Source organism: Tenrec ecaudatus, chromosome 13, assembly GCF_050624435.1.
Source record: "Tenrec ecaudatus isolate mTenEca1 chromosome 13, mTenEca1.hap1, whole genome shotgun sequence".
Lineage (NCBI taxonomy): Eukaryota > Metazoa > Chordata > Mammalia > Afrosoricida > Tenrecidae > Tenrec > Tenrec ecaudatus.
Window position 1 is genome coordinate 92,999,550 of NC_134542.1, and position 26,890 is coordinate 93,026,439.

The following is a 26,890-nucleotide window of genomic DNA, read 5'->3' on the forward strand; positions in this document are numbered from 1 at the left end:
ACACTCTTATTTCCATCGAGAGGATGAAAGGAGAGTCTAGACACTTTAAATAGTTGAATAAAAGTTGGCTTCCCTGGTGCACTAGTTACCCTATCGCAAGATACCAGAATTGGAACCTCAGCCGATTCAGTTGGTAAATTCATTATTTAGGAAGAATATTTCTACCTTTGCAGACCGTGTTTCTTAAGTCATATTTCTCTCGTCATATGTAAAGTCAAGGTAATGTGAATGTCAGTAACCCATGCCAAGCTAGCCTGTGGGGCGGGAGGTGTAATGCCACCACTCACCCTGTCCTTTCCCTCCTACTGAAAGCTCTACATGTGAGCCTCTCTATGACAAGGCCACTAGTCCTGCTATAAGAACAGCTAAAGAAAAACTGCATGTGCAAATCACACCACGTTCACTTTTTATTTAACTTGGGGACGGAATGGGGATAGCATACATTTTATTTGTACAATATTTAACAATCACTTATCCAAGGTGGGGTTTTATGGGTCTTTTTTTTAAGCTTTTCGTTAAATACTTGCAGAAAAAAATAGCAAGTACAATTTGACAGTAGTACAACAACCTGTGCCCAAAACACTGACAAGAAATACAGAGTAAAGCTAAAATAACTTCTTACCCATGTCTGCGAGGTAACAAAGAGGACATCAAAACGTACTGCTGGTTCAATATCTGAGGTAAATGATGTTCAATCAAGATGCTACTTGTATCATTTTGCCCATAAATTGGTAAATAATTTATGCACATTATACCAAATGTTCCTAAAAAGCAATTTTTAAAAAAGGTAAAAAAGAGAAACTGGAAAATATCTGTGGAGAAGCTTTTTTTTTTTCCTTTTTTTTTTTTTAAACAATCAGTTTAATCCACTAAACTACCATCTGGTCAGGTTTTCCCTATCACCTGCATTTTACTGAAATGTAGATGTTACTAGGGGTGAAGGCAGGGGAAAAATTTCTTTCAAAATTTCATGTCATGATTCTATCTTTAAATCCCAACGCGGTGATTTTTCTCCTGGTTCTATTTTCAAAATGTCACCATGAACGAATAGTGCAAGTTCACAGGACCAGCACTTTTGAGGCACAGTCTCTGTTCTGGAATCCAAAAGGTACCTGTAATAAACACCCAAACAAGAATCACACAGCACATGCGAAAAGACTTCCTAGCATCTAAAATACATACAAGAGCTGTGTCAGGGCATAGACTTCGCATAAAGCCAAACACTGGTTAATCCATCAGTCCTATGGCAGTTGATCATAAAGCCATCCTCACACGGAGATCTGAGCAAGGTAAAGAGTACAGTTAGAGCAGCACTTGCCAATGGGTATCAGAAAGGCAAAATATAAGACTATCAGGAGCACCATACACATGAGGAAAAAGTTACTGGGGTCTCAGTTTCCCCCAAAACCAAGAAATCACTTTTTTTTTTTCTTATTCTTCCCAGCATCCCTATCTCAAACTTGGTACGAACTTGCCCACTCTGCACTTACTGTAAACCAAACACTGCAATGGCCTGCAAAAGGAAATTGTAACAAGACTAGGTATTATCACGACAGGTAGTCACTGGAACATTCTTATTTACTGCTTATAAAAAGTATTCTATTAACATAGTTCGCAAAAGGATACAAGTTTTAAAATTGGTTAGCTAGAGCTAAGTACAATACCCAGGAGTTCTAAAAAATTTTCCTACCACGAAGAGAAAACATTTTATATTGTGAATAGTTGGTTTTATAAAATTTACCTCCAGAGCTCACATAAAAGCCAAACATCATCCCTTGGTTTCTGTTTTCTTAACTTTAAAAACAGGATTAAAGGTTTACAACAGATAGAAATAAGTCTTCAGGAAACGAACCATTTTCTTTTATACACATTTCGCAGTATGTTCCCTTAAATTTGTTTCAAAATGAAAGGAAAACCTCATCAGGCAGTTGAGAGGCCCAGTACTTTTGTAAAGGAGGAGGAGTCAACCTTGAACACGAGTTCTCAGGACTACAATGACAATGACCCTCGGGTCCTGTGCCCTGTGTGGCGTGTGGCACACGGACAACAATGGAGTGGCCGGCCCTTCTTCCCGCCCTGCTGAGAGTCTGGTGCCCAACGTCATGTTATAAATAATACAGTTTATTATTCCCAGAGAGTAAGTGCACGTCATGTAAAATGTAGTGTGTACTGTGTGGTTAAATAACTATCTGAAGATAACATTCACAGTGAGGCTCCTGATTTACATTTTTAAAATAAAAAATAAAACTTAAAAACAAATACTCATTGCCATCAAGTCAATTCTGATGACGTGTAAAAAATTACTTTATAAAATTAATGTATGAATTTAGAAATGACCTGACAAAAAAGTACATAGCATAATACTGGCTATTTGTTGGTCAGTAATCTTGAGATTTAAGAAACTAACAATTTGCTTTGGCCTGGATAAATCTGACAAATGAGTCCAATTGTATTCTAATGCAGTATTGTTTTGAAAGGCTCTTTGGCACCTATCTACCATCAATTCCATTTTCTTAGCAAGGATAAGGCATGAACGATCCTAAATTAATATCAGTTAGTTGTAAAAGCAATTTGGGGGTGGAGGCCAAGCTATGTTGTCTATGTCAACATTGGTTACCTCTAAATGTCATTGCATAAGATTAACTGTTGTCCCTGATTTGTCTTAAAGCAGTAACATCTGAAATCTGTGCTTCAATTCAAAGTCCCTCTCCTAGGCTAATTCTGGACATACCACAGATGTCAAATATTACTCTGACAAGATGGCACCAAGCAAAAGTAGAGTGATAGAGTTACAAGTCTCACAGCAGAGAGTGAGGGATTCTGGGTAATGACACTTCCTGAGGTGATTCTAAAACAGTGATAAAGAATGTCCCACACAGTTTGGGGAAAAGATACACCCTACAATTTTACATACATAAATAGGAAAAAAAAATCTTTTAAAAGAATAAAAGTGAAGAGCTTTCCAGTGTCACAGCTCATTAAAAAAAAAAAATTTTAACCATGCTTTAAATTTCCAAGTAGTTCCCAAACATGGCACACCTAAAAATATACGTCTATATATGTGTTTGTGTGTGTACACACACACACACACACACTTAGGTAAGTATGCAATATTTGGGGAACTAGAGATAAGATGAAGCTTTAAGATGTGGGAAGAAGGGAAAATGACACCATTTTTGTTTCATTTCAAAAAACAACAATTTTTCCTTAAATAACAAGCCTAGCACAAGAAAAACTAAAGCACTGCTTTATGGATAGCCACTTACTGTTGGCACTAAGCATAGCTTACCTTTTTCTCTTTTTCTTAAATAACACAGTGAATTTGTAATACCTTGTTACAAAACATGGATCAATTTATTATTCAAATTTTAGTGTTTTCAATTTTATAATTTAGCAACCGTGGAACTGAGGTATACCTTGTTGAGGGAGGTTAAAGTAATGCTTGGAAGCCTCTTTACTGTACCCCACTTTGATGACTTGGTTTATGTACACGGAACAGCAGCACACTAAACATTCACAAGCTGTGTCATGTTGGCATTACAATAGTCATTTATAGAAACACAACAGCAAATGCAGTAAAAACAAGTTACCCTTTTTAAAATCTGAAATGAAAAGTTTTTGATTTAAAAAAAATAGCAGTTCATTTAAGGAATTAGTGTCTTCGAACAGACATTAAGAAATCTGACATCAGTTTTTGAATGCTCCATTAGCCAGGTCCAAATGCTCCTTAGAGATCTGGAGAGGGCCCCCTCTCCTCGCACATGCGCAGTTTCCGTAGAGTCTGCAACCGGTCTCCTTCTCTCTCAAGTCCTTCACGTCTGTGCTATAGGCAATGAAGTCGGTCTCCCAGAGCCACATTGTTCAATGAGGGTCTTCTGCATTTCCAAGAGACCTCCAACGCATTTCACACAGAAAATGAACTAAGCAGTTTAGTTAGCTTAGCAGCTCCAGCTCAGTCTTGGGTCTCAGTGCGTGCCGATGGTACCACCATCATAGACTAGATTCTTTGGGAGGAAAGTCCACGTTTGTCACCATTGTGACCACTGTTACAATGTCCTCTGTGGTGATGATGTTTGTGAGTCTCTGCATCTGAGTGATTCTTTCTCCTACACAGCCAGCAGATAACCGGGCTTCTGCATCGTGATCCCAACACTCTTCTATGGTTTCACAGAGCATCGCCATGCCCTGAAAGGAGGAATACAGGGTCAGAGCAAGTGGTTTTTCTATCAGAAAACTAAATAGAAGTGCCATGAAGAAACTGCTATTTGTGTGAGTCAACAAAAGTTTCAAACCAGGCCACTGATACTTGGAGCTTGTCACAGAGTTATTTTTATTGACTATCTACCATGTGCAGGGCCATGAAGAACACCACTCGGGGGAAGCATGGGTTTTGTTGTTGTCAACAATGAAATGTATCTCAGCAGGAATACGTATTTTTTTTATTCCAAAAATCTCTCTGCTGTTCACAAACCAAGTCAATTCAAATCTTCCTGCCTTTATTATTCTCTTAGTGTGTATCAGCTTCTCTAGTTTGCATTTCAAGAGAAAGGTCAGAGAGCATCCTCTGGAATGCACTGCCTGGTTGAAAGAAGCTTCAAGTTCTATCTAGATCAATTGATGAGCGCAATACTGACTACCCTCTGCCTCATTTCTAACTTTAAAGCATTCTTCAAACCTTGAAATTCTTCCAATCCCAAATCCAAACCAACTCCTATGGGGAAGAGAAAGAATACTGGCTGCTTAACCTACATAAGCAGTTCAGACAACGACGTCAGAAGAGCAGGTTAGTCAACTACCTACAGGGTCAGTACCCCTGGGTCAGTATTCCTTCTTCTGATAAGGTTTCCAAATATGACCATGCCAATCTGTACAGGAACATAGAAACAGGCTACTGCTCTATGACTTCACCCACTCTCTTGTGGGTATGCAAACAACACCTGTTTTTTCTAGAACATCCTTTATCAGGACCACATCCCCAGAAACTCTGCCCAAGAGAGAAATATGCAGAGAGAAACCATTCCTCTGAAGAGTGATTTATTGAAATGTAAATGAAAAGCTAACTGTATAACTTACAGCATGTTTCTGCCAATAATCTCTTAAAGCGGGCCTCTTTTTTTTGTGCACAACAACTTCCTGCATGTCTTCAAGGGATGGATGCTGGCCAATTTCCTCCTCAAATGGCAACATATACTCATCGACAGGCCCTGAAATATAAAAGGAGGAGGAGGGAAAAATTACTTTAATTCAAATCTCTCTGATTTCCAAGCTAGTAAAACTTTGTAAGATATACACTGTATCACCTTTCTCCTAGTTGTTACCTGGTCCACTGTCACAGCACTTCACTGTAACTCACAGGTCCTTTAGGAAACAAGGTTGGTGATTTGGCATGTTACCTCATTAACAATTGTGTAAGAAGCTTTCTTACCTACTGGGGTTCTTATCAGTAATGCTTATCTTCACCTGCATTTGATTCCACACACAAAGCATCTGCAAATGAAGTAATTCCCCTTTGAGATACCCATTCCTTCTTGCAATTTATATCAAAATGTTAACTGGAAATTTTTATTCCCTGAAGACTTTGGGTTCAATCTCTTATAACCACGTAAGGAGTTTGATCCCTCAGTCACACCTCCTCTCTGTCCTCACAAGAGCTGCTAAAAGTCTACCTTTTATTATTATTTTTTAAAATCACAACATTATATGTGCAATCAAGTTTCCTGACAAGTCAGAACATGCCTTCATCAACAAGACTTATTCAATACCCTCATTCTTTAGGTCTGAGGTCTCCTCAGATGTATAAAAAAGTACACTTAGAGCTAAATGCATGTTTATTCTGAGCAGGATTCATGTTCATTTCCATTTCATGTTCACAGCTATGAAAGCAACATTACCATTATTTTTAAAAGCAGCAGCTCAGGAAGGTTACACAAGATGCACAAGGACATAGCATTAAAAAGTTTAGAACTGAAATCTCAACCCAGTTCTCCAAAGAACTTAAAGACCCACCTCTGCTTTTAATCACTAGACTTTCTCCCTTTCACAGATATAGGTCACCAATGAGGAACTTCAATGACCACATGTATGGGTCCATAGATAAACCTTGTTCAAGCTTCTGATTGGGGTTTGTCAAACTTCCTGAACAGAATGCAAGTTGCAAACAATGAATTGTGGAGAGGCCTAACCCAACTCTCTCCAGATGTTATGAATACATGAAGGCTACTTGGGCTGTATTGACAGGTTATGGCTCTACTCAATCCCTGCCATTCAGAATGCCCATAGTCCAGCTGTTCAGGCATCCTCTGGAAGCTTGTAAGAAATGTAGAATTTCAGACCCTACCTATAGAAAACCACAATGTACCTCCATTTCCAACTCAGAATGACCTGGCTTCAAGCATCAGACTTTGAAATCTCATCTATCATGGCATATACAAGGTATTTAAGAAATGTCAACATGTATCAATCCCTTTTCCTTTTCCATATAAAGTCCCCTGATCTTCCCATTTCCCCACAACCAAAACTAATGCCCCACTCCTAACCTCCTACACCAGTGCTTTATATTTCTCAGGTACTACATTCATCCCAAAACATTTTTTGAATACCAAAAAAGAATCCACCAGTTTGAATTGTGCTGGAGAAGAATACTGAAATTACCATAGACGGCTAAAAGAACATACAAATCTGCCTTGGAAAAAGTACAGCCAGAATGCTCCTTAGATACAAGGATGATAAGACTTTGTCTTCCATACTTTGGACATGTTGTCAAGAAAGACCAGTCCCTGGCGAGAACATCAGGCTTGGTAAAGTAGAGGGCAGTGAAATAGAGGAAGGGCCTCAAGGAGATGGGTTGACACCGTGGCTGCAGCAATGGCTCAGGAACAAGATGAACGGTGAGAGTGGCACAGGACTGGGCGGTGTTTTGTTCTGTGTGCAGAGGGTCACTATGGGTCAGAATAGACTTCAGGGAACCTCACAAGTCTATACCAGACCTTGAGCTAGACCATTAACTCTAACAGAGCTTAAAATTCATTTCCCAGGATATATTCAGTCAACTACATTGTAAATTACCTAAGGACAAAGTTGTATGCATACCCACCATAACACCTAATCCAAAGGAGAGTTTGCTTTGGAGCGTTCATATGAATAAAATTCTTATGAAATGAATCTTCCTATAACATCTGCCACCTGACCTAGTTTTGCTTCCATAAATGCACACACACAAAAATGTACTTCCTCTTCAACTTGAGCTAAAATACACAGAACAGCTTACTCTTCTTCCTATAGACTTGAAGCTAAAATTATCCCCAAATTGCTTCAACCTTTCTGAGGTTCTGGATCCACTCCCATACCATACCCGAATCACAGGTGCCCATCCCTCAGCACTCTGTTAGGATCCCTTTAAAAGCACAGAACCCCAGATCACACTCCACAGACTGGTGACCAGTCTTATGATGACAAGACTATTGCAGTACTTGCTGCAAATAAAGTATTTTTATTAACACAGGTTAAGTCAGTTACAACTTTTTATATATTCAACACAATTTCTTATACAGCTTTGATAATGCACAGGACGTTTTTAGTCAATTATAAATTTGAATAGAAAGCCAGATCAAGTTGATTTACATTTGCCTGAGTGTTTAACAGTCAGGATAGGATGCTTACCTCACATTCTCACACTGTAATATATTTGAAAATCCAGGGGGCACCCCTTACAAAGGAGCACTAATGACAGAGAACCTGGCACATCCTAATTAGTTTTGTCATACCAGAAATACTGTCTTCAAGCCTACCTCTCCCCGCCTCCTAAAAAGGCAATAGAGGACTTGAATATGAACAACAGAGAACAGCATGCCTTGGATATGAGGTTCTGTACTAAGGAATGTGACTAATGTGGACAACAGTGTCTGCACTAGATCAAACCTTCAAAGCTTTTTTAGAAACCAAATACACTTCGACAGAGTCCATCAAAGCAACCTCGCAGGACAGTGGAGAAGTGTTCCACGGGGTTTCCTAGGCTGTAGGGAAATCTCTTTCTCCCAAAGAGCACCTGATGAGTTTCAAACTGCCGGTCTTCTGGTTAGTAGCCCTAAAGGAACCCACTGCACCCGCAGGAATCCTACTTCAAGGCGACAACATTTAACCTGTCTCCAACTACCCAAATGGGTCTCGGGGGTCTGTCGCAAAGGGCAGACTGTTCAGCCTGGTTCCTGGGATTTCTGTTGGCATCCTTTAAGTACTGAAGCAGCAATGCCTGAGTATCTTTAGAAGCAATCCAACCTCCCCACCCCCACCCCCCACTCAACAGGCATCTCCTCTCACCACAAGTGCTGACTTTTGACTGAGGGGTGGGGGGGGGGTGTCATGTGACTTGGCCAAACAGAAGTCCTATCCTGCATATGAATCAGAGCTTTCACATCTTGCTTTCACCATTGACCAGCTTCTGGCTATATAATTTTAGACACATTACTTTCTTAATCACAGAGTCTTCAATTTCCTCCTCTGTAAAACGAGCAATTAAATTTCCAAAGCTGCTTTAGAAAAGAAGCTAAAGGCATGTGATATGCCCAACACAGTATCTGGTAACTAGAAAGGAAGGACCTATCCTGACCCACACTACGCTCCTTTGCCTCTCAAAGCTTCTGTAGGCTACAGCATCCTACCATTTATGTAAAAAAAAGTATACTTTAAGTTATTACATTTATTTTCAGCATAATCATCCTTTTTCAGACATGTGTAGTAGGCATATATCTTTTAAAAAAATGTTATTTCCCTTACCATCTGCAGCAGTGCAGCGAGAAGCCAGTTCCCACAAGACTAATCCCATGGCGTACATATCTATCCTCAAAAATGCATCCCTTTGGAAGTTTATAGCACCCTCTAATACCTCTGGAGCCATATACCTCCGGGTACCAACCTGAAAAAGATGTTGAAAGTAAACAGCACTCATTCATTAACTTCATGAACTAACATCTTACAACTTTGTGCAAAGAATCAAAGAAAATGAAATGAGTTCTGATACCAGGTAGGTAACAGTAACTGAATTATGAAGATCACATTGTGGGGTCAAGCAGACATCAATTCTACACCAGGGAGTGCCACAGCCAGACCACTATAAACAACCCAAAATACCCACAAGTAAGGGCTTTCCTTAAACACATCAGCTAGCTCTTCACATGTTGATGACATTAAAAACTAAAACTACTGTTGAGTTAACAAAGAGCAAAACAAGAAACAAAGCTGTATGAGTAGTGAGAACCTTTTAGAGGATTCTTTAAAATATACACACGGATAGCCATAAAGGGAGCTTCAAAAAGTTCATAGAAAAACTATATTAAAAGACAATGAAATTTTATTACACATTTTTTAAGCTCCCTTGTGTATATATACTGGTACAAGTCTTAGAATTATTTTCCCTTTTCCTGGAAGAAATCCTGAGAAACTGAACAGTGGTTTGCTGTGTGGAAAAAGATGGGATAGAGAAGTTGAACATATTTTTCACATATATGTCTAAAATGTATCTTAAAAATTTTTTAAAATAATTTTATTAGGGGCTCATACAACTCTTATCATAATCCATACATACATCCACTGTGTCCAGCGAAAAAAATTTTGGTAAGGGTTTTTTCCTCTGTATTAGAAAAACTAATCAATATCATTAAACTTTTAAAAAGTATTAGCAAAATAAATAAATGACAAAGTTACTGTGTACATTTATTTATTCATGAGTTTTTCCTTCTACCTTAAAGAGTCCTTAACAAATATCACTCCCTAGTAACCTAGTATTTCTGAAGACAGTAACTATGATGTCACAGGCTTTGGTTGGTGCTGGACAGCATTCATCTATAAAGGCTGAGGGCATGGTGCTGAGATGGCTGGGTAGACCCAAATCAACTTTTTTAGTCGATTCAGGGGCAGCCCTGAGGGGGTGGTTCCCTGATGACTGTGCACAGATGCTAGACGAGAAGCTGGACTATTACCAACAAACACGAGGGGCTTCAAAAATTCATGGAAATGTCCATTATCGGTCAATTCCAATCTCCACGAGCTTTTACAAGACTTCTTATATTTATGTAACAGGAAAAAATAAATCACCAAGACCCTAAGGTACACGTATTTAATTCATTTAATACAGAAAATACTTTGAAGGGGAGGGGAAAATGACTTTACATTTTTTAATAACTATTTTAACTGCAGTATAAGAATATTTCCCAAAAGCCTACCAATTTATTCCAGTAAAGTATTTCTTTTATTGTGAGATGGTTTATCTGTCTCTTTGTATAAAATGTACTCTTCTGTACACTGAAAATGTTAGTAGATAAAATCTGTAATTTTTTCCCTAGTGGTCATTCCTTGCAATATAAAATGTATGTGACAGCATGCAAGCCCCTTTAAGTAGGTCTGAAATGTTCTTGTCCTCAAAATCTAAAGAGTTACTATAAAATGAGGTATTTCCTCTCATGGAGTAAGCCCATGAGGGAGTTGAAAGACAGTACTACTGAATCTTTTTTACCTAACAGGAGTATGAGGAACAGACGATGCAAGTGCTGCCAACAATTAGTCCTGTATTATACCAATCAGCTCAGAAGTCTGTCTCTAGGCTTCCCAAACAACCTTATCCATCTCAGTAACAGATTCCACAAAACCACCTTCACTTCCAGATGTGTGGTGTCAACTTTTCTATAGCTCGCTGCCTGTTGACCATTACTCTAAATTACACTTTGAAATTGTTAGTCAATATTGCCAACATCTGTTTACTGTGTTCTTTGGGATCAACAGGATATATTGCAAAAAAGAAGCTGGGAATAAGCTGACCAAATAATTAACACCATCTGAAAGATGAAGAAATGATACAGCCCAAATCTGGATCATTTGACTGCGTGACCAGAAAAACTGGTTTTCGTGATTACAAGATGATCCAGTAGGAGTAGGAACATCTTCCCTAGCTTCAGTGTTTCTGAGAATAAAAATATGGATGATGTTCTTTCCTCCTTTGGCCTTCCTAAAGGTGACCCATTCCTTCACAAAAGTTGCACACCCAACCGAGGCTTTACAAGGGAACTCAAAGAAAGCCATGAAGCCGGTTAAAGGATTAATGAAATAATAAAGAACAAGAATCAAGAAACTACAATAATTGTCTGGGAAAATAAGCAAGGGAACTTAGTGCACTACAGGAAGGTTAGTGATTGATGATTGTTCTTCCATTCCTCTTAGAATGGGGAGAGAATTAGCAAATGAAAACTACTGAGTAATAGGTTAGATACAAAAATTTACAAGCCTGAAGACTATTCACAGGGGCCAGATTCTTCTTTGATTAGTTTTATAAGTAGACAATCCCATGTCATCTATCCAACTGTTTGAACAAAATCACCTGAGGGTCCTAACGCTACCACCATATGGAAACGTCATCCTAAGAAAATGCAATATGCAGTGCTTAAGAAAGTAATTTTATTAGATGCTGATTGAATAACTACAACAATTTTACTTTCAATCCTGACGTATCATCCTAAGAAAACATGGAACATGCTTATTTTTTTCTTACATTCTGAAATTCTCTTTCTTACCTGTCCATGGGTGTCCCCTGCTGACTTGCCAGCTTCAAACTTTAATGCCAAACCAAAGTCAGCAATGCACGCTGTCAGATTGTTTTTCAACAGCACATTCTTACTCTTGATGTCCCTTGCAAATTAAAAAATGGGAGTATTTAAAGTAAGTTTAAACATATTATCTTATTAAAACATTTTTTGAAAGTGGGAAAGAATAAGTTTGTGTGCGGTAACAGAATAGTATTTGAAGGTACAAAGCTCAAAGAAACAGAGACAAAGGACAGTTATGCAAAATTCCCATATGCTTCTGACAAGAGTAAAATGACAAACTCCTTTTCATAACATAGACAATATAACAAGGAATCCTGTCCACTAATTACCTTTATAAAGAATTCTCGGTCGCAAACCGTTCATGCTACATGTTAGCCTATGTGTTGTAACTGACTAGCTGGCAACTCACTGCATGTTACCTACATTACTTCATCTACCAGTCCCAGAATTACTTTTCTTTTTTGTTTTAAATCGTTTTTTAAGGGGCTCATACAACTCTTGTCACAATCCATACATACATCATTTGTGCCAAGCACATCTGTACATTCATTGCCCTCATCATTTTCAAAACATTTGCTCTCCACTTAAGTCGTTGGCCTCAGGTCATTTTATCCCCTCCCTCCCTGCTCCCCTCTCTCTCATGAACCCTTGATAATTTACAAATTATTATTTTGTCATATCTTGCCCTGTCCGTCGTCTCCCTTCACCCATTTTTCTGTTGTCCGTCCCCCAGGGAGGAAGTCACATGTAGATCCTTGTAATCGGATCCCTCTTTCCAACCCACTCACCCTCTACTCTCCCACAAACTTTCTTATGCATATAAAGCAACTGAACACCCCTTAGTCAAGCCCACCTTAGACCACCTTAGACCTTAACGTGACACCTTCACTTTTTAACACTTTAAAGAGATATTTTGCATATTTAACCAATGAAGAACGTCATTTGATTTCTTGAATGCTGCTTCCATAGGTGTTTGTAGATGCAAGTAAAATGAAATTCTTAACAATTTCAATCTTTTCTGTTTATCAGGATATTACCTATTGGTTCAGTTGCAAGGTTTCTATTTGTATGTTTTTAACGTTGAGCTACAATCTACATACTGAAGGTTATAATTTTTAAAAATCTTCATCAGTTATTTCCAAAGTCCCTTCAGCTCGCAGCAAGCAAGGCTGTGTTATCTGCATGTTGTAGATTAATGTCTTTCCTCTAATTCTAATGTCATATACTTCTTCATACAGATATAATCACGAAGCATTTTTCCTGCTCTTAAATCACAGTTTCCCCTTCTTTTGTTAGCTCAACTGCCTCTTAAACTAGCACTGTTCCTCATGAACCCAAGTAAATGCTCTAGAATTCCCATTCTTGGCAATATTATGCATAGATTATTATGATCCACACATTTGCACAGTCTATAGAACTCAGGCAAACAGTGACACAGTCGCTCCTTAGTCCCCAGTCCCCAGAGAAGGCCGTCATGCTGGGTAAAGCAGAGGGGCAGCAAAAAAGGAAGGCTTTCATGCGGTGGCACAGGAGACCCCACAGCGAGCTCAAGTATAAGAGCAATCGGGGTATGGAGCAAGACCGCGCATTGTTTCATCGTGTGTGCATAGGATCACTGTGGGTCAGAATCAACTCCCTGGCACCTAATGACACAACAACTCGTTATAATCATGTCAGGGTAAAACAGACTCCTCTCGTATTTGAAAGTGAGAAAATATGTGTTCATTCTTAATCTTGCTTTCAGAAATGAGCTAATTTACACAGTAAAATAATTGTTAAACTTTGTTGATGATGCTAATATGTGCATTATCCATTGTGTGTCAGTATCACAGTGGATTTTTTTTTATAGAAAGAAAGGAAATCTACTGCCTCTGACAACACAGTTACATATCTAGGGAGGAGAAACAATTTTGTCTGGGTGGGGGGGTTAAAGTTTTAATAATACACAAATACTGAGTTATTAGAGAGACAGCATAAATTTAAATCTACCTGTGAGATATGGCAGGTTTGTGGCCATCTTTTAGGCCAGGTATATCCTCATGTAAATAGGCTAATCCTCTAGCCATGGTTTCTGCAATGTGGCACAATTCATGCCAAGAGACCACATTAGCCTTAAGAAAGTCCGAGAGTGAACCCTAAGGGAGAAACAAACAAAGATGATTAGAAGATAACACAGCTTCCATTTCAGTGACTGATACTACCCAAAAAAGCAGTCTTTCTGAAACGATTCAAGGTTTCCTCCCTCCAATTCACCTACAATAAACATTTTTCCAGAGAAGAATGGCACTAATCTTAAAGGGTTTATAAAAAGACAGTTAGGCAAGTCCTCTCTATTTAAAAGTGTAAAATAAAAAGCTGAAAATCCAGAGTTCCAGAGCATGTTTTTAAAATTAACATGTACTGACCACAAAGGCATCTTACCGCACTAAGAATACAAATGAAGACCTACAGATAAATATAAAGAATATTTTTCTCGAGATCATTGCCTTTCTTTTGGTAAAGAATAAAGTCCACAAGCAATAAAGCAAGAGTCTCTTACACCTGACAATTATCAAAACTATTACCGAAGAGAATATAATCCCCTACTTCATAAGCATTGCCGTCATAGCAACTCGGAGAGTAGAAAAATTTGAGGCAAAATAACAAGTCTGCTTTAGTGATAACTATCTGAAAGTCTATGACAAATCTCCTCTCAGATAAAGTTCATAACTCTGATTTGTCACTCGACTAGGTTGATTAAGGAGTTTTAAGATGCAAAACCCACATAAAAACTTCACACAAAATATATTTAAATGATGAATGAAAATTACTAAAAATTGGCTATACTAATTCTTATTTGTAGTATCTTACTTATAAAAAGTATCTGTATTGCTGAGAGAGATAACTGCAGCACAGGAAAAGGGGCAACAGGTAAGACTGTGGTTATGAATAGAGGGTTGGGTAAAAAGCTGCCATCCTTGCTCTTTATTAAAATAAATTAATTTGTAACATAGATTTAAGAGGGATTTTAATTTTCAGTTATATAACAGTCAGCCCAAACAACCTATGATCTCCAGAAAAAATATGCCTGAGGGAGCGGTAGCCAATATTAAGTAGGGAGGTCAACCTGGTTTTACAAAATGAAATTTAAGTGGAAAAGCGCTTGACCTTTTCATGAAACGCTGTGATTAGCCAAAGATCCACATCGACATTGGTGCCTCGCTTTTCTGCACCAATAAATTGCAATATATTCTCATGCTTCATACCAGGCAAGCTATAGACTTCATACTCATTTTGCCATGATTGTTTGTCCTAGAGTTTGGGTGGAGGGGATGGTAAGAACACAAAGAACACAGATTAATAAACCATGTCTAAGAAATTATTCAAATAATGCTGTAAGGCAAAAAATAAAGCATCATAACTTTCTTTTGCTTTCTCTTGGGTTAAAAAAACCAACTCTGAAAATAGCTAATAGTTCCATACCAAAATGCTCATCCCCTCAAAATAAGCATTTCTGTATTTCTCGTTTGCACGCACAGGTAGGATTAACTAGAACGGTTGTGTTTCTTTATCTTACAGTGAGAACATATTCTGCTTACAAGTTAGTACTTCAGTGTAATTTTATCATGATGTGAACAACTCATTGTCCTACTTAAAATAATATGTCCGAAGATCAAATTCAGATAGAATCTCTTCATTTAAATAAATTTATTTTTTTCAATGCGTGATGTATTATCAAACATTCCTCAGAAAGTTCAACACGAGAGAACTGGGACATAAATATGTAATGCAATTATTGAAGCACGCCACATATTCAGTTGTGTTTGCCATGATCTAGGCCTAACACATCCACTTATAAAAAAATTGCTCATTTGTTTTCACTATGAAAAGCATAGTGAAAATGAGAGGCACACTAGCACAATGGATCCAAACTACCTAAGTCTGAAAGCTGAGTCTCCCACTCACCTTTGGCAAATGGCATGATCACTCAAGTCTCCCCAAGAGCACTACTGCCTGCCTCACAGGTCTGACCACTGGATCCTATGTTATATATCAGATGTTGCATTACATATGTACCAATGTAATACATACACATATACTATTTCTGATTATTATTTGTAAAGCACCATTACCTGACAAACCCACAAAAGGATTTATCAACATGTTAAGTTTAGCTACAGTTATTACAGCTCCTCTTAAATCAGTATAACCCGAACACCTTTCCCTAATTTAATCTTTTTCATACAATGCATTTTCCTCCCTGATTTTACTATCTATGGATCTTGGAACAATAGAATAGGCTCTTCCTCTGAATACTAGTGTTTACAACAGCAGTTCCCAAACTTATTTGGCATATCACCCCTTTTCAGGGGGAAAATTACTCACTGTCCCTCTGACAATTACCCATGATTAATCCAGGGTAATTTGTAGGTGTCTGCTTTTGCAGCGCCCTGGAGACAGACAGACACACACACACACACACACACACACAAACACACACACACACACACACACACGGGACACAGTTATCACCTATTTGGGAAGCACTGGCATATACTGTCTGCATTGATTAATATATAAAAAGAAATCCTACAGGACTGGGCAGGAATGCGTCTGTGGGTTTTGGAAACTCTAACTCTTTAGGAGAATAGGAAACCCTATCTTTCCCTCACAGAGCAGCTTCTTCAACTGCTGACCTTTCGCACAACATCCCAATGTGTAATCCACTACACCATGAGGGCGCCTACAGGGTAACTGAGTCAGAATTGACACGCATGAGTTTTTGAGTGAGCATTGCTAATATCAACAACCAAAGTCAATCCACTTTTCCCCACTCTTTCTAAGAAAGAGCCTCTCCAGGAAGAGCTCTCAGCACTGTAGCTGTCATGGTCATCACAGAGCTATCCTACCAATCCAACAAAGTAAACCAAAAGAGCAGGCCAGAGGGACCAATACAGACCAGAGTTTATGGGCGGGCCAAGCCCCTTTGAAAGAAAACCAATTCAACAGTAACCAATTATTTGGGGGTTTGATTCAATGCTTTTGGAAATTCACCAAATAAAAACTGGAGTGATTCTACAAACACTCAAAATAAGAGAAAAAATGAATTCAAGCCTGGCATATACCTCAAAAATAGCTATTTCTAAAACTAGGCACAATACTCTCTTCACTCCTTGATTTCCTGTTTTTAGCTAGTTTAGTGGGACATTAAAATTTAGCATTCTGATGAAAAGTTTCACTTATTGAAATTTTAATGTTAGCATTTCTGTAGAATTTTTATTGGTAAATATCCCCTATAAAATAATTTCTTGTAATCACACCATTGCAAGCAAAAATAATGATTGGTATTCTAATAATCCCATTTCTCAGATGAAGAAGCACACATAAAAGGGATAATGGCTTTTCTTAGTTTCACCAGAACCACTTTGAAACACACAGCTTTCAAAATGCTTCTGAGTTACAACGGCCTACCCAGTTACATCTTCCAAAACTGTATACAGACTTTAAAACTGCAATAAACATACCTGTATTGGAAATATTTTGACAGCCACATATTCATTGAGCAACTGGGCTTTCCAGACACACCCAAATCTTCCCCTTGCTTTCACTTCTAGCAATTGCAGTGGCTTCAACCCTAGTAATGGAGAAGGTGGGGGAGGTCCTGGATCCTATAGATAAACAATAGTAATATTGTAAATAAGCTGCACATGATACATATCCATTTGAAAATGATAGAACAGGTGAGCATGTGGAAGAATTGACAGAAGCCATAAACAAGTACAAGTGAAAAGTTTGAATCTTGCCATAATTAAGTTCTCAAGCATTACTAATCAGCCATAGAAATCACAAGGCAGGCAACTTGGATGAACAATTTTCATATCATATTCCACACTATTGCTATATATGTATAACCCATAGGGTTTGCAATGACACACATCTTTACTGAGCAGAAAGCTGCATCTTTCTCCAAAGGAGGAACTGGTAGGTTTGAACTGCTGACCTTGTGGTTAGCAAACACCCAACAGCACCAACAGAGTTCCTCTATATATGTAGAGAAGCGGAAACCACCTATCATCTTTTCATCCAGTTTTATTATTTTTCCCAATTAAGATTCTCTGTAAATTTTAGGATACTATTGGTATTTCATTGTTTCACTCATTTTGCACTCCTTACAAGATTTGAAAAGTTCCAGAAACAGGAAACTATTTTTCAAACTAAATTTCTCTTCAAAATTTTCTACCTTCCCCAACTGTAAATCTTTTCTTCATTACTCTCAGAAACAACCATAGACATTTTAAAGTACATTTCAGATAGGTATATCAAATACAGTGCACATAAAAGAACTATAAACGCTAATATGACTACAGCCAAACTGTTTGGCTCATTCTAATTTTCAAGCATATTAACAAGTTATACCTGTGCTTACAATTACTTCCCCAAACTGATCTGAGATTTTAACAAAACAACCCCCCTAAAAAAAATTGTGCCCTAGGACTGACTGGCAAGAAAAGAAGAATAATCCAGAAAATATATTATCATGATAGTAGAAAACAAAGTATGGTAAACTAAAAGGTATAGTACTATAGTGGATAAAGCAAAGCAACAATAATCTATAAATAATAAAGCATTTTAAAATCACAAGGGAATCCTCCCTATACAAAGTATATAAAGTGGCAGCACTTCATTGAAAGCATGCTTATCAGTACAATATCTGTAACTAAAGCAGCACATACTGTAGAATTCAAGAAATGCAGTAAAAATGTGTCAGGGGCTGCATGAGTATTATGAAGACTAACTAACATTTCTGTGGCAATAATAGGCACTATTATATAAGTGACACCTAACAAAAACAAAACCATACAACTGCCTTCAAGTCAATTCGGATTCATGGAAAGGGTAAAACAGCCCCAGTGAATTTCCAAAACTATAAACCCTACGGGAATAGAAAATCTCAACTTTCTCCATCAGAGGGGCTGGAAGTTGCAAACTGCTGACCTTGTGGTTAGCAGCTCAACTTATAAACACTATGTCACCAGGGCTCCAGGTGCCACGTAAGACACCTATAAATCTTGGGTCCCTGTGTGTCAATACTCTATCTCTACCTCTCTTCCCCTATCTCTTCTTCTAAGGCCTCTAGACTTCTACTGTCTCATTGTACTGGTACTAATCAAAGAGGCACCGGCATTAGATGGCCCTCAAAATAGAAACATTGTGAAGTATAACTAGTACAAATATGCACTTTCTTGTCTTAACCTAAAGCAGATGATCTTTAAAAGGAGTTTAGAATTCCCATTTTAAAGCTGGAAGATTAACTAGAAGATTACCTATTACTTGTTTCCATCTAAGATACTTATTTCTTAAATGTCTACAAAAGTTGCACATCTTTCTTGTACTCAAAATATGCCTGTTAGGATAACGGCATGACCCGTCAAAGAGATCAGGTCTAAATCTCCTAAGTTTCCTCTCTAGAGTTAGGATGCTCACTGGGGCAGGATCCGAGAATTTCTAGAGAGGTTTCTTTAATCCTACACCTTTCTCCCCAACTCCTACACTGACGGCTCCATATGTCATGGGAGACTCTACCAAAAGGAATGTGTTATACACATAAATATGCAGACAGAAAGAAAGGGGCCAGGGGGCTAGAAATTATCTTCTAATGGCAAAGAAAACCATTCAGTCTTCAAGGTACAAGAATTCTTGTACAACTTCAAAAAGAACACAATTAAGCTAAACTTTTTAGAAGGAAGAATTTCAAAACAAACTATGCCACACACTATTCAGCCAGAGGCTGATAATGGCTCTCTAGAAAACAAACACAAGAAAAGAATGAAGGAAGGAAGGAAGGGAGGGAGGGAGGGAGGGAGGGAGGGAGGGAGGGAGGGAGGGAGGGAGGGAAAGAACGAAAGAAAGAAAACACATTACCCAAGGTCTGTTCTAAGGGTGCCAACCACATGACTATGATTTCTTCAATACAACAGGATTCAGATGATTTCATTTGTACCTCAATCTGAATATGCATCCAAAATACAATTATGGTATAAAATTAACCTTAATTTTAGGAAACACCCAATAATTTTTAATGTGTATGTTTAGGGGGAGCAAAGTATCATTAAATGTTGTCCAAATGCATCGATCATGTCAAAGTTCCCCAAATTTCCAGGCCTCTGTAGACAAGTAACTACACTACTATACCTTCAGAAAGAAATCTTCTATCTTCCTCTGAATTACTCAATATTAGATAATAATTGTCAGAAAACACACCTTTCAAAGTTATATGTAAGTATGAAAGTTAAATGAAGGAAAATTCTGGTTTATTTTCATTGATAAGAAATTTGAGAAGGCACTTTCCTGAATAATGTCAAAATTTTCTAGAACTGATTTTTAATGTAATTTAATGTAATTTAGAAGTGATTTAAATGTAATTTTAAATTGTATCTTATAAGATTTAATGCTTACTTTAAAACAAAAAAGTATATGATAAAGATGACAAATTATTCAATATCATTACTGTAACACTAATAGGTACCTTTTGGCTTTTAAATGAAAAATCACTAGATTTTTCTTTTGTATCAGTCTTTAACTCATCATTACATTTATAAAAAGCTCTGAAAACATATCTAAAATCTAAATTTTACTCAGCCTATAATCTAAGATTACTAGAAATGATTTTTAGCTTATTACCATGATTACACTGACTTACACACACACCCGCGCACATGCACGCGCACACACACACACACACACACACACACACACACACCCTCAACACTGGATCCAATGAGTAAAAGTTTATACCTTAAAATATTCACATGTGCTCAGGGGACAAATTTAGACTTCATTACCTAGAGCAACATTCTGATGTTATACATAAAACATGGCTCTGCCAGGCTACATAAAAATAAAATATTTTAAATAAAATAACCACATTTCTGGGCAACCATAAGAAGTAGAGAATTCCAGAAAAGTTTATCTAAAGCTGCAGTTCTCTTACAATATTCATGATACTCTGGAAGCCTAGACAATACAGACATTAGAACATGGCTCTGATTACATCTCTGCTTTACCCATTCCTGTGCAAAAATTATGGCACCATAATTATATTTGGAAGAAACCAAAGACAATAATCAGAAAGAGCTCCCCATGCCTACTTTAACCAATATTATAACCAATACTGGAATAAACTAGGGGAGGGGTCAATCAGTCTGTAATCATGTTACTTATTCTAGTTCTCTGTCTTAAGGGTGAGTTCTAAATTAAACATAGCCTAACCTTCTGAACATCAAGAGTAAAGACCATCAAGATTATGTTTTTCTATTCAGTCCATTTGATAATAATGTTCATGCTGACTATCTAAAATTACAGATTCCACATTAAAAAATAATGGCCTGGACCAAAACACCCATATTGAAAATTCGTATATGTTGAAATTTAAGCTAACAGAACACTACAAGAATTAACCATACAGAAAATAAAAACAATTAACCATACAAGGTTGTTAAGACTAGAATCTATTCATTAGGTGTTGACTTCTGTATTTTCACTTTTTCTCTTAATACTCATCAGGTAAAATAGTTTTGCCATTCTACCTTAAATAAGTATAAATAATTTTAATAACTTTTATAATAAAAACTATTACTATGGCAAATAATTTATGTTTTTAATACTAAAATGGGTAAAAAAACTGCTACAACGTAAATGTATACATTAAGGATGCACAATAAAGCAACAAAAAAAAATGTAAGAACAAAATGCTTATTTATCCACAAAAAAGTTCCACAACCATAAAACAAACAGCAATGCATCTTACCTCTATCATTATATGAAAGGCGTGCTTGTGAAGAAAAAACACAGGCAAAAGAAATTACGATTGATATCCAGAATGGAATGAAAAATGACACATCAGTTACAAAAGTGAAGAAAGAAGAATAATGATTTAGCTTTTAAAAGTTGGCAGTGATCCAATGTATTTTGTTTGTTTGTTTGTTTGTTTGTTTAATTAAATAAGGATATTGAGAACACTTTCCTTATAAACCACAGGAAAGTAATGAAGAAACAAAGACTCTTGGTATTACCTAGCAGATGAGGGGCAGTACACGAATTCTTAACTCTAATATAACCCAAATTACCTGATCCATGGGCTTTAAGCCAGCAAATAAAGTAAGCCAAGTCTTAAATAATGGCTATTGTTCTAACAGATTCTAATTTATAACAATAAAACAATCTACTATTAAACTGTGGATATGAATTGAGATTGGCTTCTGGACACCAGAGGGCAGTATTGCCTTTATCAAGAACTGTTGCCAGCAGAAATAGAGCAATTTATTCAGAGCTAGCTAAGGTTTCTCTAAGACCATATTTTTGGAGTGTTGGTTTAAGAATCTCTAGAATCTCCTACTCCCTGAACTGCTTCATTCCCCTTTAGTGTTAAGACATTGGTTCATAAGGGCAAACAAAAACATGTGTCTGATGTTTGAGGGTGTGGAAAACAAGTGATGCACTGGGATATCAGTAATAGACAGGGAAAGAGCAAGACCATGGGAGTGAAGGGGAACACCGCAACAGACCAGGCATGCTTGCTCATGGACCTTCCCGGCCACGTCGACCATGAAGAAGCTAAAGGAGTGGCAGCCTCAGGCAGAATGCCGATCCATACTCCTCGCAGTGTGAGGCACAGCCAGAGTTACGTCTGTCCAGTCATTCGACAGTAAGTTGGTGTTACTGTGATGGACCATGGAGTCAATTTCTACTCAAAGAGCCCACACAGGGTAAGAGTAAACGGCCTGATAGCGTTTCCTAGGCTGAAATCTGTACAGGAGCGGATTGTCAAGTCTTTTCTCCTCTAAAGGCCTCGGTGGGGTCCAAGTGCTGACTTGGGGGTTACCAGCTGGGGGGCTGACACACTGCACCACCATGGTTCCTTTCCTCAAATACAAAGGATGGAAAGTCACAGAGAACTGAGATCAAACCTTAAGGAAACAGAAACAGCAACACTGTGTGAAGAAGCTATTGTTTCTCACCTCAAGCAAGCGCCACAGATCCTTACACTTCTGAAGGTAGTGGTTCCTTCTCTCTACTCTTCCCTCAAAAAACTCTGCACTCTTCAACTTAGGCCACGTCACAACAGCAGTTTGGGCACCCTCAAAGAAATCAAACTATGTTCCTTATAACTGTTCTTTGTATTTGGGAAACAAAAGCAATTACAAGAATGAAGGGGCAAGTGGCGTAGAAGGGTAAGGTTTCCCAGAGAAATGCTCCCAGGACAGCCCTTAGGCCTCTTGAAGAATGAATTGGTGCACTGACACAATGGGAAATATTTCTTGGAGCAATTTTCCAGACCTTTTCCTCACCTTTTAAAAATAACTTCTGCTTAGTGAGCCCTCCAAATTGTCCAATGACCATGGGAATATCTAGCAAGATTACTCCTTTGATAACCCAACCAAAACAGTCACCATAACCTTCAGGGCTGACCTCTGACTGGAGTTTCATGAACCCAGTAGACACCTTCGGAAGTCACTGTCTGTCCTGGACACTGGTCACTGGGCATATTGGTAAATCCAAGATTTGTTCCTGATTGCAATTTGTCCAGTAAAATCACCTTCACTACCTTCTATCTTGATGACGCCCACCAAAGACAATGGAAAGAGCAGCTCTTTGTGCTAACCACTTTATGAGTTCCCCTGGTAGATAAAGTAAGAACTTTTAAAGAAACAGTGTCACAAAGAGAGGTTGTGAATTGAACCAATCCCTGACTACATTCCTGTTCACAATATTTTTACAGAGAACAATAGCGTACTTGTGATCAAGAATTTTGACTATTCATTTGCTTAACTAGTTTTCCTTCCTGATTTTATTCCTATGATAATGACTTAGTACTGTTTATAATTAATTCAAGAAGGTTAGCTAATCCTACTATCAAAACATCTAATCAGTACTCCAGAGAAAATTGCATCCCTTGGAAGAAATGCATGCCAACTGAAAAACGTGTTACACGAGAGCTTCCCAAAGACCTGCAGACAGGGGCTCAAAAATCCCTTCAGTCTTTGTTTCCATGAGGTATTCTTTGAAAGAAAAAGGTATCACTGAACTAACACTGAGAAGTGAGGTCATATATCTTACCAGAAAGTGCACTTTTGCTCAAAACACAGTTAAATAAATGAACATTAGAATAAACTATAATATGGCCCAAGGAAATTATGAGACTCCAAGAACAGGCTTCTATGTCTATAGTATGTGACTAAATAAGAAAGGTTAAAACAGAACCCAAAGAAATAAATTTACTTAAGTAGATGAATTTATATTTCTCAGAAACCATTTGGATCCACAATATATAACATGTAACCTTAATATCATACAGTGTAATAACAGCACATCGATATCGAGCAATTCAGTTGCTGAATGAGAAGCAGGTTTCTTTAGAGGAGAAAGAAATAACTAAAACCAAACTTTAGGAAAGACTGTCTCCATTCATTCATTCATTCAGCAAATCTTTTTTGAGGGCCCTGTTTGCGTCAGGAACCGACTGGCCAAGCTTTCATGGGGCTTACAGCAGTGTAGGGGACAGAGTATTAACCAATCACACTAAGAAGTGCATACATATAAATTAAGGAAAAGAAATTCAGTACCATGGATATTTATAAAGAGAAATGTGAGTTAACATACTGTCCGGTTAAATAAGAGAAGATTTACCTGAGGAAGGAACCCTGAAAACTGAGAGGGAAGATAGTATTTCTTTAAAAAGAAAAGATATTGGGTCACCTTCAAGATTTCTAGCTTGTAGTCACCTTTACTGAGAACCCAGTTCCAGGTTTGGGGGAGAAAATACTCATCTGAGGGTAAGTAGTAGCAGTTAAATATGCAGAGCTGGAATTTAGAGAAATATTTCTTGAAACAAGGGTTTTGATCACACACACACACACGAGCTTCAAAACATTTGTGGAAAATTTTTATTATCTTTCAATTCCATTTTTCCAAAAACTTTTTGAAGCGTGTGTGCATGTATGTGTGTATGTGTGAGAATGTGTGAGAGAGAGAGAGAGATCTCAACCTAATAGCCACAACATAGAATCAAACATGCCAACATATAAACTATGGTGTAGGACCAACAATGTTTTGTTACATATAATGTCACTTGTCATGATTCAGAACCAATTGAACTGAAAATATACACTCATATATGCACAGAAAACAAGCGCTAGACAGTTTTTAATTTATTTACTATTTGAATCATTCCAAGATTTTCTTTGCTTTTTTTTAAAATTTGAATACCTAACGCAACAACCTCTTTGAATTATTAAGAACAAATTCTAAATTTGTTTCCTTTTAGTCATCTAGTTACATTCAAAGAAATTTTACAATTTCAAAAGAAGGCTGGCAAATGAGAAATGGAACATTTAAAGATATAACATTATGTGTATGCTTGTGTGAAAGAGGGAGAGAGATTAAATGCTTCTGAGCTTGGAAAAGTAAGATATTATCTAGCCACAGGCATTAATTTTATGCAATTAGATCTTTAAAATGCCTTTGGGCTATATCAACCCTACTTCCTACAGTTCTCTCATCTACTCCTCCTGAAAGCAAGGCAAAGGGCCAGGGTGACTAAAAGGAAGAGTCTGCATATGTTCCCTACGCAGTAGTTACGACTCAGGCTAGCCTGCACTGTGGTTTAAAAATCTAAAGGAGATATAGGTGTGACTCTACTTTTTTTTTACTGTTAGGTTTATGACTAGGTACAGAAGGAACTTTATTTTTACTATTTTTGCATTGGCATTGTGCACGTGAACATCCGAACAGGCGTAGATGAGTAACTTGTGATGGTGTGGGTGTGGCTGAGTCCATTCTAACGGAGAGCAGGGGACCCATATGACTAGACTGAACTGCCCACAGGGTTTACAGACAGTGATTTTTACCAGAGCAAACTGCCAGGTCTTTCTCTCACAGAGTTTTTAGTGCTGTCAAACCACTCACCTTTCGGTTAGCAGCCAAGCATTGAATGATGGAGCCACCAGGATCACTAAACATACACACTCACTATAAAAACAAATCCCAACTACTGGTTTATTAAAATAAGCCATTTTATTAAAATTAACTCAATGGACAATAATCTTATGAACAAACACTTTGCCATTTGATGGGGGTGACCCCAGGCAAGTCACTCCACATTTGTGCCTCAATATTCTTATCTACAAAATACATTTGATAAGAGAACCTATGGGTATGATGTTGAAAGATTAAATATGTGTACTCAGTATAGTGTTTGATACAGTACTTTAAAATGAAATATTCAGCCACGCTAAATCTAAACACTGAATCTGACCTATAGCAGAATCATTTCAATAAAAATGATCTCTTCTGAGTATAATTTTGAAGTGATTCCCGTGTGGGCAAAAACAGCTAATATGTAATGAGCATTTAACATTAGCCAAGCACAACAAAAGCCAGATGTAGCAATTCTCCCCAGGAACCAGACAGTAGCTCCTCATTCCCTCCATCACTTGCCTAAAGAGTGCTGAAGCAAGTCCCTTCTTACCCTCTTTTGCCCTTCATCGCCCAACTCCCAAGTAAAACAAACCCATGGTCTGTTTTGAGTTCATCTACATAGCAACTGTTGGCACAGAAGGGCAAGCAAGCAAGGGCTGCCTCCACATCATGCCACCTGCACACTGTCAGCATCCATGAGTTAGGGGACCGAGGAGCATACCAGGAGCCAACCTACTGCCACTGTGCCGATTCTGACTCAGAGAGACCCTATGTAAATCTTTACAAGAACTGATGGCTTCAGGTTCCTCACCCAGATCAGCTCAATGCTTAGCCTACTGTGAATGGTCAAGGGGGGTTTTAAAAAATACCCTGCGCTCCTGAGTACTTCCCAGTCCCTTTGACAAAGCAGCTTTCATTAACAATTTGACGTTTGTTTCATTTCCATTATTTTAAAGTAACAATGATTTGATAGTGATGACGCAGCTAGGAATGAAGACCTGGGTCTATGATGAAACACAGGAAATGAATAGAGGGAAAAGCAAACGCACTTCCTCTTATGTACCAAGTACCACCTTCTGGCCAGATGGGAAAAATCATGTATTTGCATCTACGTGTATCAGCCCCATTTGTAAATCAGCAGATGGAGCCCTGGTCCAAGGCAAAAGGAAAACTGATCTCAAGATTTTCAAATAATCAACAATGAGTCATGTTTAGAAATCAGGGGCTTCAATTATTTATTTTAACATGCTACATTAAAACTTGTTATAAGCTTTTGCAAAATATTTCAATTTTTCTCTTTTCTTCTCCCTTTTCTGCTATCCCTCACTCACTGCCATCGAGTC

The 26,890-nt window shown here is 37.8% G+C and overlaps 1 protein-coding gene across 1 annotated transcript in view; it reads right to left on the reverse strand.

Annotated features, from left to right (window-relative positions):
* Positions 1-394: 394 nt before the first annotated feature.
* ACVR2A (activin A receptor type 2A) overlaps positions 395-26,890 on the reverse strand; it is a 105,109-nt gene continuing 78,613 nt past the window's right edge. Inside the window, exons 5-11 of the mRNA XM_075529841.1 lie at positions 17,096-17,239; positions 14,739-14,882; positions 13,581-13,726; positions 11,559-11,673; positions 8,773-8,911; positions 5,074-5,204; positions 395-4,185 (exon numbers count right to left, since the gene is read on the reverse strand). Of these exons, the coding sequence (XP_075385956.1) occupies positions 3,991-4,185; positions 5,074-5,204; positions 8,773-8,911; positions 11,559-11,673; positions 13,581-13,726; positions 14,739-14,882; positions 17,096-17,239 (1,014 nt within the window). The 3' untranslated portion in view covers positions 395-3,990. The remainder of the gene's footprint in view (positions 4,186-5,073; positions 5,205-8,772; positions 8,912-11,558; positions 11,674-13,580; positions 13,727-14,738; positions 14,883-17,095; positions 17,240-26,890) is intronic.